An 18,049-nucleotide genomic window follows, 5' to 3' on the forward strand; every position below is an offset into this window, starting at 1 on the left:
TGTTCCATCACATAGGGCCTCACCTCAACACAGGAGGTTAGCCTGGTTTAATTGGCTGTTAACACTTGCCGGATCCTGGGATTAGAGAGACCTGCTGGTCAGTTTAACAACCTAAGCCTTGATTAAACTCTAACACTTGCTGGATCCAGGGATTGTGGAAGTCTGGCACCCACAAAGTCCAGCATCCTGTTTCTAACGCTGCCCAGTTGGATGCTTCTGGGAGGCCAAAAAACAAAACAAGAGGTATGCAGGCAGTGGGGGACAGCATCCATTGGGACTGCGGTGGGTGGGTGGGTACGGAAAACAGGGAGACCAACAATCAATGATAAGCAGAGCTTAGATTCCTCCCTGCTGAACTCTACAAGGGCAATTGCCAGGTGCCAGGATCAGGTCAGCAATAACTCACACAGCTTCAATGAAGTTAGCTCTTTATTAAAACAAAACAAGACAGCTCAGGAGGCCAGGCCTAGAGAGCACAGCAACTCTTCCCAGTAGAACTTGTCCCTAAGAGGGGACTGAAGGTCCCTTCCTTCCCACAGCTCTCTAAGGCTCCTCCTACCCCAGTTCCTTCCTAAGCAATCTGAGACTCCTTTGTCTTACCTGCCTTTGCTCCACCCTCTTCATACCTCTTTGGGTTCTGGGAGATCGAGGGGATGGGGGAGAGGGCTGCTGGTCACAGCAGGACAGGGAGACAGCCTGGCTTCTTCACCAGCCTGACTCATCTCTGCCTCTTGGATTCCCTCCTCCCCAGCCTTCACTTCTGATTGATTCTGGTCTGCTCTATGTCCCAGCACTGCCCTGCTCACTAAACTCTGTTACCTCTTCAGTTTCTGACACCTCCTCTTCTTAGTCTACTCCCTCTTCTCCCTCATTGTCATCCAACCACCAATTCCCGGGCTCTGAGCCTTCTTCCCTTGCCCCCCTCCCTAGTGGGTGCCTCCCACCCCTCTTCTGCACCCAGCCAGTCCATGACAAATTCTGTGACTAAGGAACAGGAATAGGAATAGCACAATATGCACTGCCCCTCCCTGGTCTGGCTGTAAATATGAAGGCAGGCAGGTCGGAGGCCGGCTGGGGGCAGAGCAGGGTTTTGTGGGGGGTTCAACATTTACCCTTCCACTCATATGAAGGCAACTGCCTTTCCATGTGATTTTATCCTGAGCATTTTGCATTCTATAGTAGCATTCTGTCTCTGAGCGTGGCTATCACATCTTTGGCATGAGTAATGTACCCTGCCCTCCACAAGGACATCCTTCTAGGGATGCTGGCCAAATGGTTGTTAGGACATCCCGTTCACATCAACCGTGAGTTGATTTTACTGCCGCTGGGAGGGAGGCTGTGATCAGGTGAAATCAATGAAATGATCCTATATAATGCGGGGTGGGGTGGGGATATTGTAACAAAAAACAGTGTATGCCTTATGCATCTGTAGTCAGTGCCCACTGCACCGTGTAATAAATATATTGGGACCGGAAAAAATTAAATGATATACCACTGATTTGGTAATACCAATTTATAACACCAATGCAAATGTAAACTGCAGCTAAAATATCATACCCTGATACAGTCAATCCAAACACATTTTGACCAAAAGCAGACCCTCCAAGTGTCCCTATTTTCCAGGGATTTAGAGAAGCTGTCCCGGTTTCTGATTTGATCCCAGAATGTCCTACTTTTCCTTAGGATGTCCCTATTTTCACTGGAGAAACGTTGGAGGGTATGGCATTATCCGACCCCCGAACCATCTGAAGCCAATCCTGTATAGGGGAGGTTTTTAATTTTTTTTTTTGATGTTTTATTATGTTTTTACATATGTTGGAATCTGCCCAGAGTGGCTGGGCAACTCAGGAAGATGTGTGGGGTATAAATAGTAAAATTGTCACTATGGAATGGGACGTGCCTATTTTCAGCGGAGAAATGTTAGAGGGTATGCAAAATGTCATCTTCAGTGGCCACTTATGTACGAATCCATACACACATATGCTCTTTCCCATATACACAAATTGCAAATTCAAAAATATTTCGAACCATTAGATTTCACTATTTAAAACAACTGCATAAACCAGAAGTAACAATACCCAGTCGAGATAATTGTCATAATAATAATCTGATGCTACACAGTTGTTTTTCAATAGCCTTTTAAAGGGTGTTGGAAAATCACCTTCGCTGCCCGGGGTTATTTTTCCACCCCACCCCAGCACAACTGTTGAAATCATTCTCTTACTCTTAATGCCATTGCTCTCAGCGGTCCTTGGTGATGATGTCATCACCTGCCCAAATGTGGTTGGCTGTGACTTCATCTACTGCTGGCTGCACTGTCAACCAAAGCGCTGCCTTTCATTTTTCGCCTGGAGTAGCAAAGCAAAGCAAATCAGCTCGAGAAGCATAGAGGAAAGCTTTCTATTATTAAATGCTATATGCTTTGCAGTCGTGTGCCTGCCCTTTACACCTCTGGTTTGCCTGCAAAGGTAGAGCTTGCTTGGCATTTTACATACCGCCCTGCCATCTAATTGCCCTCCAGCCCATCTGTCCCTTTGCATCTCCATCAGCGCTTTTGCCGCTGCACTGCTCTCCCCGAATCCTTGGCTGGCTAGCTGGCTGGCTTTGGCTTTGTCGGTCTGGCCCAGAGAGTGCTTCTGACAAACCTTTTCCTCCGAAACATGCAAAAAACGTTGGCCCTTAAGTGATTGCTTACGCTTAGTCTTTCCTCTTTGCGGAGACAAAACGCCTTTGCGCTTTGCTGCAAAGGAGCTGGCTGGCACCCACGACAGGCTTGTTTACTTAGTTTGGCTGGTAGGGCAGTTTTGCACTTTTGTGTCCTTGACAGAGGTTCATTGGCAAAGAAGTTAGCAACAAGTCACCACTGACCAAAGACAAATTGCTGATAAAGGGATTAATGCTGGCAGGGCCGGGGGGGGGGGGGGGCTCTTTCGCTTTGCCTGTGCTTGAGATTGTTCTGGAGTTCAAGGACTTCTTCAGTAAAATACTTCTTGAGACAGATGTTGGCTGGAGTTTCCTGAAGCCCAGTCAACCGTTTATATAAATACAAGGAAAGTATCTCGTTGAAATACATGCAGAACAAATTGCCCCACTTCAGCAGACATAAGAACAGCCTTCTGCATCAGGCCAGTGGCTCACCTCGTTCACTATCCTGTTTTCACAGTGGCCAACCAGATGCCAGGGGGAAACTCACAAGCAGAATCCGAGCACAAGAGCACTTTTGCCAGCCGCCAGGTCAGCTATTCTGAAAGCTTTGAGCCACTGCTGCCGCCATTTCCTGTCTGGAGTTTTTCCACCTGTCCTCATCTTGTCCCGCTTTGCTGCCAGCCTCCCCTCCTCCTTTCTCTGCCTCGCTTGCTTGCTCCCTCCCCTTTTCTCTCCTCTGTCTCTTTCTGTCTCTCTCTCACTCCCTCCTCTACCTCCTCATTTATAACAACAACAACAACAATTTATTTATACCCCACCCATCTGGCTGGCGGCTTCCAACAAAGTATTAAAATACAGTAATCTGTTAAACATTAAAAGCTTCCCTAATTATGGTTTGGTTTTGATTTTTTACCTGAGAGGTGCTTCTGGAATTTTCTGCTCTAGGTTCAACCACCTTCTTGTCCTTCCCTCCTGCCCCTTTTATTTTCCCGCTTTCCCTGGTCTCCCCCTTGCTCCTGACTCCCCTTCCTCCTCCCCCCGTCAGGGTCTGGCTGACTCCAACCAGGCAGCCCCTGCCCACTCCTCCTGCCCACCCTCTTCTTAAATATTTGCTGATTTTATCTGTGTATTACTGACAATAGAAACCTGCCTCGAATCTGGGAGAGATGCTGCCAGTCAGTGTAGATAATACTGAGCTTAGATGGGCTGAGGGTCTGGTTCAGTATAAGGCAGCTTCCTCCTGCAGCAAATGTCATATGAGCCTCAGAAGTCCTTGCCATTTCCCATTTCCCCCCCCTCTCAGCTTCACCTATTCCCAGCCCACAGCGGCAGCTTCGTATTTGCAAAGTTACAGGACACCGAAGCGTAGCATACTGTACTCTGGGTCATGTTTGGCAATTTTTCCCCTCAGAAGAAAATCAATACAATATAATTAGTTTAACAGAAAAATAATAGGCAGGGAGTCTTTTTTTTTTTTTTGCGGGTGGGGGGAATCACTGGCAATTTAGAAACAGCTGTGACTTATATAGCTGATTCATTTTAATTTCCTGTGATCGGGTCCTTTATAGCTGCTCTCTTACAATTATCTCACCCTCTCAGCTCCAGCAGCTATTACTAATGGCGGCGAGGTCTGAGTTCCCCAATTATTTAATCCATTGGCCTTTTGTACAGTCACTAGTCCAAGCTTTACTAAAAAGAAAGGGATTCGTGGATTATCTGTTCTCTGAAGTCTCCTTTATCTCCTTTGCTCTGGAAATGGGGGAGGAAGAGCGCACGCTATCTGAAGGGAATGGCTCTTCTCCCTCAAAGACCACCTTCAAATAGGCCTCTCTCTTTTTTTTACACAGTATCTTCAAGCAATCAGCACTGTCTGCTGAACACTCGGTGTTAGCAATGGCCTGCCCACTTAATAGAGGTGGTGCGTCATGGTCCAGGAACCAGATTTGGTGACGGCATTGATGTCATCCTGGGAAATCCTGAGACTCATGGAGACCCTCATTTGTTTCTGCCTCTGGAAGAGGCCTCTAAGGAAGCCTGGCCTACAGAGACCTCCACAGGAGATGGCGTGGGGAGGACAGATAAACCCAAGGAACCCAAAATGTCCTCCTCCCATGAGTGACTCTGTAACCAATACCAATAACAAACTTAGTTGGTCTCTAAGGTGCTACTGGAAGGATTTTTTTTATTTTGTTCTGTAACCAGTATCATTTGATATCAATGACTCCTCAGAAATATCCTCAGTCCATCTCCTAAAATATATGAAAGCTTCCTACTTGAGAATTAGGATACAACAGATGCTGGTGGTGGGATTTTTCCTGTGTGTTCAGGGTGATGTGTATTATGTGGAGACATGGGAGAGAGCCTGTCCTGGTTAGGAAACTGCCTAATACTGAATCATACAATTGATCAATTTAGTTCAGTATTGTCTACACGGACTGGAAGAGGTTCTCCAGGTTTTCAGAGTGGGGTTTCTCCCAGTGGTGCTATTTTTCAAGAAAAAGGAGTGCTGGAACTCACCACGAATGCCTCCCTCGTTCTCTTATAGCGACAATGGCGCCCACCCGAGAGGTGCCAGAACTGAGCTCTGGAGAGTTCCGGCTGATAAAAAGCCCTGTCTCCCAGCCACACCTGAAGATGGAAGGGTTTGAATCTGGAACCTTCTGCATTTCTAAAGCAGATGCTCTACCCCTGAAATACAGCCTGTCCAAACAATGGTTATGGAATACCTTCTGCTCTGGGGCACCAAGATTGGCTATTTTTCAGCATCAACTTAAAACTTGGCTTCTTCCTCTGGCATTTGGGCCATGTTGACAGCAGTTCACAAGCATGTGATATCTTTGTGCTGTTTGCTAGTTCTCAACATTTAAGCTGAATGGCACCCAGTTGAACCCTGGTTGTTTACACAGGAATCTGGGACATGTTGAGCTTTGCTCACAAGTAGACGATTTTCTGTTTGCTGGTGCTGGGCATTTAAGACTGGATGCTGAACATGTCTACTATGAACTGCTATGTTTTACAACTTTAGGTGTTCCGGGCTTCTTTTGTTATTGTAGCCTTTGCTGAGATGATCTCGCACAGGTTAGAAAGATTTCAATAGATGAATATAAAGAATGTAGCACATGCCTGTGCAGAATGATGGCAGCTGGGTGCAAATAAGGATTATGGCAGAAGGCACATTACCGCTATGCTCCCAGTAAGGCTTCTCATGGATCCTGCTGCCACAGCACAGCAAGATGATGCTCATGGCCCACTGAGAAGCTGATGGGTGCTCTCTCCGAAAGTAGAATCCATCTCCAAAGTGCATTAAAATACCGGATACTGTTATGACACCAATATATTCCAAAGTACCAGGATATGAAGTTCCCAATACATTACCAATTCAGGCAGTGGCAAAATACTGTGCGAAAGGATCATCTCACCGTATTTACAGCTTAGGCCTGCAAGAGCTCACAAAGCATCTCATCAAAAAGGCACATTTCCAGCTGATTCCATTTTCAGATTCAGGCAGCACACATAATTTGGATACAGCTCAGAGAAGCAGATGAGCTTTTGAACCCTTTTCTGCACCGAACACCTCCGTCTGAAAATATAAGGTTTCTGCTTCCTTTCATGTGCACACGAGCTGCGGAAGGGGCCGTCGGATGAATATGTATATCTATGCCCTGGTTTTCTTAAAAAAAATATTTTAAAAAATGAGGCACGGTGAAGAATGGAAGAAGAGAGAGATTTACAGAGGGCTTCTAGGCAGCAATAGCCTCAGAAAGGAAGCACGGCTGCACAATCAGGTGAAAAATTCTTCAGATTCACTGGGAGAATCCACAGGCATTGGAGAGAAACAACTTCCACTTATAGCACTTATACAGTAACCCTAAGATGACCTGAGTCAACTGCAGTAACGGGAAATATGTGTTTCGGGAACACTCCCTGTAGGGATATCGCGGAGCGAGGAGTGGGGTCCGGAGGGAGCACACTTCCCCGCCAGCAGGCAGCCACAATCTGCCTGCACGCATGACCCTGGGGTGCAGGGAAAAAACCCCCTCAGACAAGCTGTCTGGTACATCGTTCCACCTATGTCTGACCTTTTGCGGTCTCAGAAGTCAGCAGTGTCCTGTCTGTAACTTTTTCCTTAGAGACCTTTTGTCTCCATTCGTCATACACTGTGCAAGGGGAAAATGCCGCTGTGGAACAGTGCCAAAATAGCTTTGTACCACCCCACGATTTTGGGACGGAAGATGTGTAAAGGTCATAGCCCAAAAATGTATTTGCCTGGCTTGCATATTTGTCTCAATAAAAGGAGGCTCCACAGGAATGGCAGCAGCTCACTTCAGACCACCTGTGCGCAGCTCACATGATGATCAACACCTGTCTTCGGCCTTCACTTCAACTCCCCAGAGCACAGGATCCAAAACTACAAAAATCAGCTGTTGGGTTGTTGTTTTTAAGCATATGAATGGAAGTACTATTAATGAATAGAAATGATAATAACATGGAAATGAATCACACTCAAGCAGAAACAGGATTCTCATGGAAATGGTTTGACACAATTGAGATGATAAAGCTAAAGTAAGCAGGCGAGTTCCCTAAAGTAAAAGATGTAGAGCTGAGCCATAATTCCTCTGGAGATGTGAGTTGCTGTGGTTTGCTGAGAACATGTCTGAGAATTTTCTTTTCTTTCTTCACCCTCCTTGGTAAAAAAAAAAAAAAAAAAGGGCCAGGATTTTCTCCAGATATTCTCCACCATTTATCTGCAGCAAACACCTCCACTCTGGCCCACATCATCTCCTCTGCCCTCTGCTGTCCTGTAATGATACTCAGCCCAGGATGTTGTGAAGAATGCAAAATGGCAGCCAGGCTGCCAGCACAGTCCCTGATTCTCACATATGTAGCAACAACAGCATCAACTTAAGAAAGAAACTGCTACTGCCCCTACCAACAAGGAATCCTATCGCTGAGAAACTGTTGGGAGGAATTCAGTGAAATAGTCCTCCCCACCGCCTATTTCTTTGCTCACAGATACGGTGGAGACTTCCAAGAGGCCCATTTGCACATGGCCCTGGATGTAACTACCACACAGAATTCTGGATTGAGGTGGGAACAGCTTACATCATTGTGGGACAGATTTATTTGGATCCCACAGGCATCTAGCTTTCTTTTAAATTTATGTATGCATGCCTTCCCATAGAAATCGGTTTCTAAACTTTGTCTCTCTCTCTCTTTTAACACAAACTTTATGTAAGATCTCTGGGTTGTATCCAACTGGTTTCCCTCTGCCCAAGGAAGGCTCTTTAATCCAGCATAAGTTTCCAGAAGGAGGAAGGAAGCCAGTTTTTATGTGATTCTCCCTTTGCTCTGCACTCCTTGATCAAAGTCTGCCCCCAGGAGGTCGGGAGACCCTTTGGAATGCTGTGGTTGTGTACATACTAGACTTATAAAGCACATTTGAAGCGCCTTGTTTCCTTCAAAGAATTTTGGTTACTGCAGTTTGTTAAGAGTTACTGGGATTTGTAACTCTGTGAGGGGTAAAGTGCCCGGAATTCTTTGAGGGAAAGAATTCATTTCGAATGTGCTTGAAAGGTATAGTGTGCTCACAGCCTCTTGAAAAATTCAAAGTCCAGGCTGTTGGAGAAAGGGGGGAATCACAAAAATCACCTTCTTCTTCCTTTTCTTCACAGAAGCCTTGACTAAAGAGCCTTTCATGAGGAAAGACACACAATTGGATATATCCTTCTGTTCAGAATGATATGAAATGTTGAGTCGAGTTTCTTTCTTAAAAAAAAATTAAAAAGATGTGATATCCTTTTCAGAGAGAAACTAACAAGATGCAAGGTCCGCTGTAGAAGTTCAACAAAGATCTCACTCGAGTGAGTTTATGGAACACCATATGAAAACAATGCATGGTGACTTAAAATGGGCTAGTTATATCCGTATATCCCCCTTTGTTTAACATCGTCAACAATAACAAAAGTATTGACTGTGTCTTAAAGAAGTCTTCCCAAAGTGATACTATCCTTTCTTCGCTCCAAGTGATTTGAGAAACAGCTTGTGGGCATATTTGCATGTCTTCAGTGAAGGTTCAGTAGCCTTAGTATTGATAGTCTACAAATCTCTGTGTTTTTTTACAAAGCCGTAACATTATGAAAGCCAAGATTCAGTAGTAACTAGAAACTGTTCAGGTATTCAGAACCCATTGGGGGAGGCCGAAAAGAAAGAATCTGCATTCCTGCTTCCCTCCCCCAGTCTTTGCTGCTTCCAAAGGCGGGTCGGCTTAAGAGCTAGCGATGTGTGACAGTCAAAGCTCAAGCAAGCTATGTTACCGGCAGCTGAAATTTTCGGAGTGTTTGGAAATCAGCTTATGAATGCGCTTCTGTTCACCAGTTCAGCTTGACTGAAATCGAAGCCGGAAAGCTGCTAAGTCTTATGCCCAGCCACTTCCTCCATCCCCCCAAAATTGAAAATGATTCCTAATAGGTATTCCTGTGCTGCCAAAATGATTTAGCATAATGCACTGAATGAGATCGCTAAGTCAAAATATCTTTCCCTAAGTGATTTTCTTGCTGTGTCTCTGAATGTCAGAAGGGAAGAGGAGGACGTCGCATGCTGAATACCATTGCCGGTTTAAAAGTTTTACACTGAATAATTCATACTTGGAAAGAGATGAGCTTTTCTTCCATGTATAATGCGAGAAAGCTCAGCAATAGTAATGACATTCGGCCTTGGGTTTGTACTTGGCCTTCTTTGATGCCATGATCCATTCTGACCGCAAAATCGTCATGGTGTTTACGTTGCTCCCTATACTTTGTGTAGACCAGGATTGATCCGTTTCAATATCCTTGGAAGAAACATTTATTTGTTCAGATACTAAGCCAGGCATTCTGATATGCAATGTGAATCCTTTGTGGGTAGCTGGCTTTATAATAAAGGAGTAATTGCCAAACAGTAGAAACTTCATAGGTAGGAAACATTTGAGATATAAGGTCAGCCATGGCACATGTGTGGGTGTATGGGTCAGATTGTGAAGCTGAGGCTCCAATACTTTGGCCACCTCATGAGAAGAGAAGACTCCCTGGAAAAAACCCTGATGTTGGGAAAATGGAGGGCACAAGGAGAAGGGGACGACAGAGGACGAGATGGTTAGACAGTGTTCTCGAAGCTACAAACATGAATCTGACCAAACTGCGGGTGGCAGTGGAAGACAGGAGTGCCTGGCGTGCTCTGGTCCATGGGGTCACGAAGAGTCGGACACGACTAAACGACTAAACAACAACAAAGCAAAGCCCATCTGACCCTCTTAGATCTCATAGCCAAATCGGAATAACTGCACGATACGGAAAATCACATCTAGGAAAAAATGAAGACTGATTCCACCACAGTCTCACGCCGCACAAGAAAACACGGGGGCTGGAGCAAACTAGGATTTAAAATGTACAGGTTGGAGAGATTTCAGGAAATAGCTTTATGAAAATCCCCTCTTTTTCAACCCTCCCCCCCCCCAAAAAAAAAAAATTCAACACAACGGATCAACATTGCATTCCCCTTTGTGCTTCCTACTTAGCAACAAGCGTCCATTTCAACATGTAGGCCACTAGGTTGCAACCAGACACCTTTGAAAATCAATAGCTCAACCCCCTCCATGTTTTGTAATGAAAATATGGTACATTCAAAAATTGCACTGGTAGGGACCTTTCACATTCAGTTAAGGCCACAACAACCACTTTAATATTCAAATGGTAATAGTCAAATATTTAAGCTCAGACATACCTCATGATAGATGTCATCATTTCTGCTGAAGTCTCCAGCCTTCCTTGGAAGTACGTGAACATGAACATGCTGCAAAAATTGAAACAAAATCAAACACACAAATGAATGTTGATCATCAGCTTCTGGTCGAAACAGACAGATGTTTTCACTGTGATTCCTTTATTAAACAGTGACTCCCATGGCATTCAGTTTTTTCCTGTAGAAAGCAGTGAACCTGTTCTTTAACTCCTTGCAAGAAGTCCTCAGGGGGGAGAAAAGAGAAGGATCAGAAAGGAGAGAGAAACTCCACAGTGCAGTGAGAAAGTTGAGAAGTTGTGGAATTATTATATGTCAATCTAACTTTCGCATCTCTTTGAAATGACAGGATATCACGCAACTGACTGTCAAGTCTTTGAGAGTGACAAGTGTAACCCATTTCTCAACCTGGATGTCTACAAACATATTTGAGGAAGGAGGACAGCATATATAATACAGGGTGGACTAGAGCTTAAGGAGGCTCTAAGAACTTAAGAATAGATGGGCCCTTCCAAACCTGGTGCGCTTCAGCTGGTGAAAACTACAATTCCCATCAGCGCTCAGCCAGCATGCAGTCCAAAATTGCTGGAGGGCGCCAGGGTAAAAGCTGAAATAAGCAACCTCATTCAGCACAGTTTCCAATAGCAGCCAACCAAAATTTCTGGGAATTCATAAGTAGGGAGACAAAGACTTCCTCTATTTGCCCTCAACATCTGAAATTCAGTAGGGGTGACCATTCTGGTCTTCCTGCATATTTGGAATAAGTGCATCTGTGCATGTGTGCGTGAAACTCGTGAAAAATTTGCTGCAAGACAGATGTTTGAGGCAGTGGGGAGAATATTGAGGTGAGTGAGTTAGCAGAACTTTTATTCATCTGTTTTTATATACAAAATTGTTTTATGAAACTGCAGAGTGGGCTTATCCATAGGTTTGGAGTATGTTGTCAGCAATATGTTGGTGACACATAGCTCTGCTTCTCCTTTACAACTGCAAGTGAGGCAGTGGATGTGCTGGAACGTTGTCTTGCCTTGGTAATGGACTGGATAAGAGCCAAGAAACTGAGGCGCAATGAAGATAAGACTGAAACACTGTTTGTGGATGGCTTCCTAGATAGGATGTATGGGAGGTTGACTGCTCTTGATGGGGTTTCATAGCCTGGGGGTACTTCTTGTTCCTTTGCTGTTGCTTGAGGCTCAGGTGGCTTCAGTGGTGCTGAGTGCCTCCTGTCAGCTTTGGCTGGTGGCCCAGCTGTGCCCCTATCTGGAGTTGGATAACCTACCTTTTGCCATCTGTGCTCTGGTAACCTCTAGGTTAGATTACTGCTATGTGTAACACGTGAGGCAACCTCTGAAGATGGTTCGGAGACTTCAGCAGCAGAATTCAGCAGCCAGGTTACTCACTGAGGCAAGACGGTGAACATATTACACCAATCTTGGCCCAACTGCACTGGCTGCTAATTAGTTTCCTGGCCCAATTTAAAGTGCTGGTTTTGACCTATAAAGCTTTAAACGGTTCAGGACCGCAATACCTCAAGCACCACCTGTATTCATATGAATCTACTTGGACCCTGAGATCATTCTCTGAGGCCCTCCTCCATGAGCGATCTGGAGGGTGGCAACACAAGAACAGGCCTTTTCTGGAGCGGCTCACTGAATGTTCTCCCCATACATGTCTCTTCAAAAACCTATCTCTGTTAGCGGGCCTTGGGCTGATTTACATTTTATGGCCTTTAAAATAAGTTTGGGGGGGTTGTTGGTTTGTTTTTGTGTTGTTGTGTATTTTGTGTTTTCATTTTGTATTTTTATGTTTGGATTTGAAGAGTTTGGATTTGATATCCCACTTTATCACTCCCCTTAAGGAGTCTCAAGGCGGCTAACATTCTCCTTTTCCCTTCCTCCCCCACAACAAACACTTTGTGAGGTGAGTGGGGCTGAGAGATTTCAGAAAAGTGTGACCAGCCCAAGGTCACCCAGCAGCTGCATGTGGAGGAGCGGGGACACGAACCTGGTTCACCAGATTACGAGTCTACCACTCTTAACCACTACACCGCACTGGCTCTACACTACACCACACTGTTGCAAACCTCCCCTTGATATTCAGATGAAAGGTGGCATACAAAATAAATAAATTGCTCCACAGTGTCTTACAGGAAGTGATTCATAAATAGGACGAAATAAAGGGAACTGAAATACAGTACATGTAATTAAATAGTCTTGTGCCATCTCCAAGACTAACAAATTCATTACGGCATAAGTTTTGGGTGACTATAGTCCACTTCATCAGAAGGAATCTAAAGCTAGAATAGCACCGAGTGCTCTAAACAACTCTCCTGGCTCTTTCAAGATACCTTACAAGCCGAGGATCCAACAATTTATTATTTTTCCCCTTTATTGTTGCTGTCCATAGTTTCTGGTGGGAGCTAAGATGCTCTCCTCTCCTTCCTTTTCGGTTAAAAATGGTTCTTTTGAGTAATACATCAGAGATAGTGTTCTGATAGTGTATTATACTAATATATCATGAGCGCGATAGTGCTCTTATGAGGTATTAGTGCAATACATCATCCCAGCATCATTGCCCTGATGATATATTGCTCAAAACCACAACGCAAGCTTAAAAACACTCTTTGGTACCAGTGGGCCCTCATCTACACACTTACTAGGAAATTAAGGGTTTCTTAAAGAAAAATAGACGATACAAAGATGGTGTGAAAGTGCCAGCAGAATTAGAAATTTCCAAGGGAACCTTCAGTGGCTAACTTGTGGTGCTCTTCGGATGTCGCTGAACTATAACTCCCATAAGCCTCTGCTAGCATGGCAAATGGCCAAGGATAATGGAAGCTGTAGTTCAGTGACGCATGGAGAGCCACAAGGCTCAGTCTGCAATTTGCCCTGTTCATAGCAAAATGGTGCATTTTCTTCTGGTAGTTAGGCTGCCACACGGCACAGTGTTTAAGTGGCAGCCATGCTGTTGAAGTCAAAGGGATTCAAGTAGCTTAACTGTATGCAGGAACACAACATTAGTCACATGTGAAACTCCCAAGAGGAAATTTGAGCTCCATTTCGCATTCCTTGGCCTGAGGTAACTTTCCAAGATCATCTTGTCGGCCATTTTAAATTTGATGCCACGTTCAACACTTTGTCAACTGTTTAACTCAAGATCCTGGGCAATTTCTGAGGATGTGTTTCCACTCATATGGCAATATGGCCATATGGATTACTCATACCTCATTATCACAGACTGCATATTCCTCTCTCAGATGTTTGGCATCTAGCCTTCAACCTGAAAGTTGTACTCAATGAAGTCGGCATGTTAGCACAATGGACTCTACCTGCACAATGGGACTTTACCTTTCCCTGCAACCCTTGGGGGGGGGGGTGAGGGAATCCCCCAGGACCAATTTTAGAGGGCACAGGTGGTGCACAGGGCAAGGAGAAGGAGAGGAAACCCTGTTGTGCAGGCAGAAATCTATGTGCTAACAAAATGACTTTGTTGGATACGGCTCCTATGTACTCATATTCTCCGTAGTTTGCACCTGATCCCCTTCCCTGCCCCATTTTTAGACAAACTACAGAGAAGCCCTATTTCCTTCCTGTATTGTGGTGGGTAGGTTGAGTGGACCTCAATGGACCTTCCTCTCTAGCACATGAAGCTGTAGTGAATCCTGCTTCCAAATCCATATTCCTCACAAGGAAACATGCAGCATTACTTGGAGTGTCTGACACATCTACCGCCAACTATTCTGATGGTATAAACTCTGAAAACTGAGAAAGTTCACTGTAAAAAGTTCAACTTGTCGAAAAAAGAGAGAGGAGCTAATTCCAGTTCATGTTCCTCTCTTCACATTCAGCTGACAATTTTATTTATTTATCTATTTATATACATACTTACTTACTTACATAAAATTAATATATCATGGGTTTCAATTTGAGTTCATCTAAAGGATCTTCGGAAAAATTTTGTTCAGCATTCAGAATGTTACAAGCTGCTGTGCTAAACCATAAAATGCTCTTTATAAAATCTTCCTGTTGTCTTTTATTATAAGTATAAACCTGTATTTTATTGAAATTTGAATTAAGCTCCTGCCCCCCCCCCCAAAAAAAAAACCAACAACAACAAATAATGCTCTGTATTGTATTTTGGCCTTCCACCTAAAGAACAGAATAATTATACAAAATAGAATCTCCAGAATAAATTTAGCAGATATTTATTTAACTTGCCTAATTTATGCAAGAAGAATCATATTTTCTCTTTGCAGTAATTGTATTGCAACACCACATCTGGGGAATGTTTCATGTGCACATGTGTATTTTAAAAACGCACGCTAGCACACACATGCATGCGTGTGCACGCACACGCACACAATACCTGATCCAGCCTATACAGCCATCAACAAAAACACTGCAAAAAGCCTTAGGCTTAACCTTATGGAGATAAGAGGCATGGAATATACTAATTTATGCAGCAGGTAATAATAACATTTTGTTGGCTCAAGATGTCTCCCCGTGGGTGGCACTAAAACGAGAAATGAAAACATTCTGCCTATTTTTACTGCTTATATGGCAAAACATTTACCTTGGCATATGGACCACTAAGAACCTGCGAGGACATTTCCATGGTTTGCTCACCTTTACTATTCATATTAGGCTTTTATAGAATGCAGTGCGGTGTAACAAAATCCATCTATTCTTTTCAAACCACTAATGGGGTTCGGTGCGATATTCCCCTGCCCCATCTGTTTTTGAATCAGTGTACCCTCCATCAGTATAAACAGCAGGTATTTGATTGCAGGGATCCTGGGGTTTGCTTTTGTTTGTTCCTTGCTTTTTAAGGTTATGAACAGAACGTATATAATAAGCCGAATTCTCCCTACTGTTTGTGTAATAGAACCAAGCGGACGCAGCGAGAGGCAATTACATCTCAAGTGGTTCCCTTTTTTCTTTTGCTTTCAGGAGGAAACTCGGGGCGAAAGCAGCAGAGTGGAGCTATGGGTGCCACGCAGAGACAAACATCTGGGAAAAGCAAACTTTCTACTGCCACTTTATAATTTGCCTCCTCATTTGGCAACCTATTAAGGAGGGGACTTTATCCATGTTCCAATTGTTTCCCATCCAGCAAGGCCCATTTGTGGAAAGGCACATAATCACACACACCCAATTCAATGCATGACAGCCTTGCCCAAAGAGGAAGGAATTGCCAGTCTCTCCAGCCAACACTAAATTTTGCTCTGCTTTTATAGGTTTTCATTCAAGGGTCTTTCTCCAGGAACTTGGGGGGGGGGGCTCCCAGCCAATGACTGACACAGAAGCAAATAACATGTGATGCTCATGCATCTCACAATACCCCACTTTGATTATATATGCATGCTGTGGTTTAAACCACAGGGCCTAGGACTTGCTGATCAGAAGATCGGCGGTTTGAATCCCCGCGTCGGGGTGAGCTCCCATTGCTCAGTCCCTGCTCCTGCCCACCTAGCAGCTCGAAAGCACATCAAAGTGCAAGTAGATAAATAGGTACCACTCTGGCGGGAAGGTTAACGGCGTTTCCATGTGCTGCTCTGGTTCACCAGAAGCGGCTTAGTCATGCTGGCCACATGACCTGGAAGCTGTACGCCAGCTCCCTTGGCCAATAAAGCGAGATGACCGCCGCAATCCCAGAGTCGGCCATGACTGGACCTAATGGTCAGGGGTACCTTTACCTTTTTATATAGTGCCTCGATAAAACAATTAAACATTAGATTGCTGTCCTCTTCAATATATCTCTGTTCCAGACTGTTGCCACAGGATCTCTTTCTCCCATTTGTGAAGTGGGAAGGAGGTGTCTGGTCTGAGGGATAGCTCATTTGAGGCAGAAAAGGTCTTTCTGACTGGCCTCCCAGGTCTTAGTCCAACACTCTAACCACTACATCGCACTGCCTTGGGTAGGGGTGTAAGAAGGCATCGTTTTCCCACTCTGTCCTGCATTTGTCACATGCAGCACTGTTTCCGTTCCACAGCAGTTCATCTTCTGCCAAAAGCTACATTACGTACTGTGGTGAAACAACACAACTTACAGGGAAAGCTAAAGAAATGCAGCCTATATATGCTATTCAAACAAGCTGCACAGAGTTCGCCCAGGCTTGCAACCTGAGATCATTTATCTAGAATTGCCCCATACAGTGGTACCTCGGGTTACATACGCTTCAGGTTACAGACTCTGCTAACCCAGAAATAGTACCTCGGGTTAAGAACTTTGCTTCAGGATGAGAACAGAAATCGTGCGGCGGCAGCGCAGTGGCAGCGGGAGGCCCCATTAGCTAAAGTGGTCCCTCAGGTTAACAACAGTTTCAGGTTAAGAACGGACCTCCAGAACAAATTAAGTTCTTAACCCGAGGTACCACTGTATTGAAACTAGGATGGAACCTGGTACAAACAAAACATAGGCTCTACCAGTGACCTGCATCAAAGAGGTAGCTCGTATAAAAGATGCCTCATTTCTATGGGTCTGTCTGTGGTGAGAGTTAATACAGCTCAGGTACCCGCCTTTATTTATTTAAAGCATTTGTGCCTCGCTCCTCAGCCCTAAGAGCTTTCACAGCACCCTATGGAAGTTCAGTAGCAAATGTTGACTAGCCTTGCCCATCACCACCATCTTGCTTTGCCAAATTATCTGGGGCAGTGGATTTTATAGGAGCAAGACCAAAAGGAGAAATCCACAGAGTAAGAAGCTTCTTCAGAGAGGATGACAAATGCTTTGAGGTGGAGAGCGTGAATATTAACATGACAAATAGGGTAATTTGGTACTCCCTGTATCTCATAGCACATCCATTTGCTATTCCTGATTATATGACTCCACCAGTTCTGTTAGGGGATTCTTGATCCCTATGAGGGATGTGGCTTTATGCAGTTCTACAGGGATCTTGGTCATTAATAGGAATTAATCTGCACCCACTTAAGAATATATAGAAGTATCATCAACAGTATGTTGACAAGTTCAGCTTAAGTCAAGGAGCTGCAAAGTGTTCTCCACACACAGAGCATAGAGCAGGGAAGGGGAGAAGGGGAGAGGGTCAACCATGGTCCACTGGTGAATTTATGTTGGGTCTAGTCCTGTCCTGGCATCAGCAGTTGGCACATTCAGACACCTTCCTGAGCCCCAGGAGGGTCCAAGGCTAACAGGAAACACTAGGACCTTTAATTCACGGCCTAGGACCATCATACCTACAGGACTGCCTCTCCCAATATGCCCCACAGAGGACCTTAAGGTCCATAAATAGCAACACCCTAGTGGTCCCGGGCCCTAAGGAAGTCAGATTAGCCTCAACCAGAGCCAGGGCCTTTTCAACACTGGCTCCGGCCTGGTGGAATGCTCTGTCTCATGAGACCAGGGCCCTGCAGGATCTGATTTCTTTCTGCAGGGCCTGTAAGACAGCGTTGTTCCGGCCTTTGGCTTGGAATCAATTTGATTCCCGCCCCCTCTTTCTTTTTTCCTTTCTCAATTTGATTCCTTTGGAACTCCTATTTGGGGGCTTCCCTGGCTTTTTTCTGGCCCATGTAGGACCAATATGGATAGTTAGCCTTGGTGAAGACTTGACGTTTTTATCCTCCAAAAAGTTTTTGATTGAGTTCCACTGAAATGAGGCTGCATTTTAATG

General features: G+C 44.7%; 1 protein-coding gene across 6 annotated transcripts in view; it reads right to left on the reverse strand.

Annotated features, from left to right (window-relative positions):
- FHIT (fragile histidine triad diadenosine triphosphatase) overlaps nucleotides 1–18,049 on the reverse strand; it is a 1,035,351-nt gene that overhangs the window by 124,256 nt on the left and 893,046 nt on the right. For all 6 annotated transcript variants that reach the window (XM_083426851.1, XM_083426850.1, XM_083426849.1 and 3 more), the window contains one exon: nucleotides 10,405–10,473. In XM_083426851.1, the coding sequence (XP_083282977.1) occupies nucleotides 10,405–10,473 (69 nt within the window). The remainder of the gene's footprint in view (nucleotides 1–10,404; nucleotides 10,474–18,049) is intronic.

Source organism: Podarcis tiliguerta (genome assembly GCF_965153285.1).
Source record: "Podarcis tiliguerta genome assembly, chromosome: 2".
Taxonomy (NCBI): domain Eukaryota; kingdom Metazoa; phylum Chordata; class Lepidosauria; order Squamata; family Lacertidae; genus Podarcis; species Podarcis tiliguerta.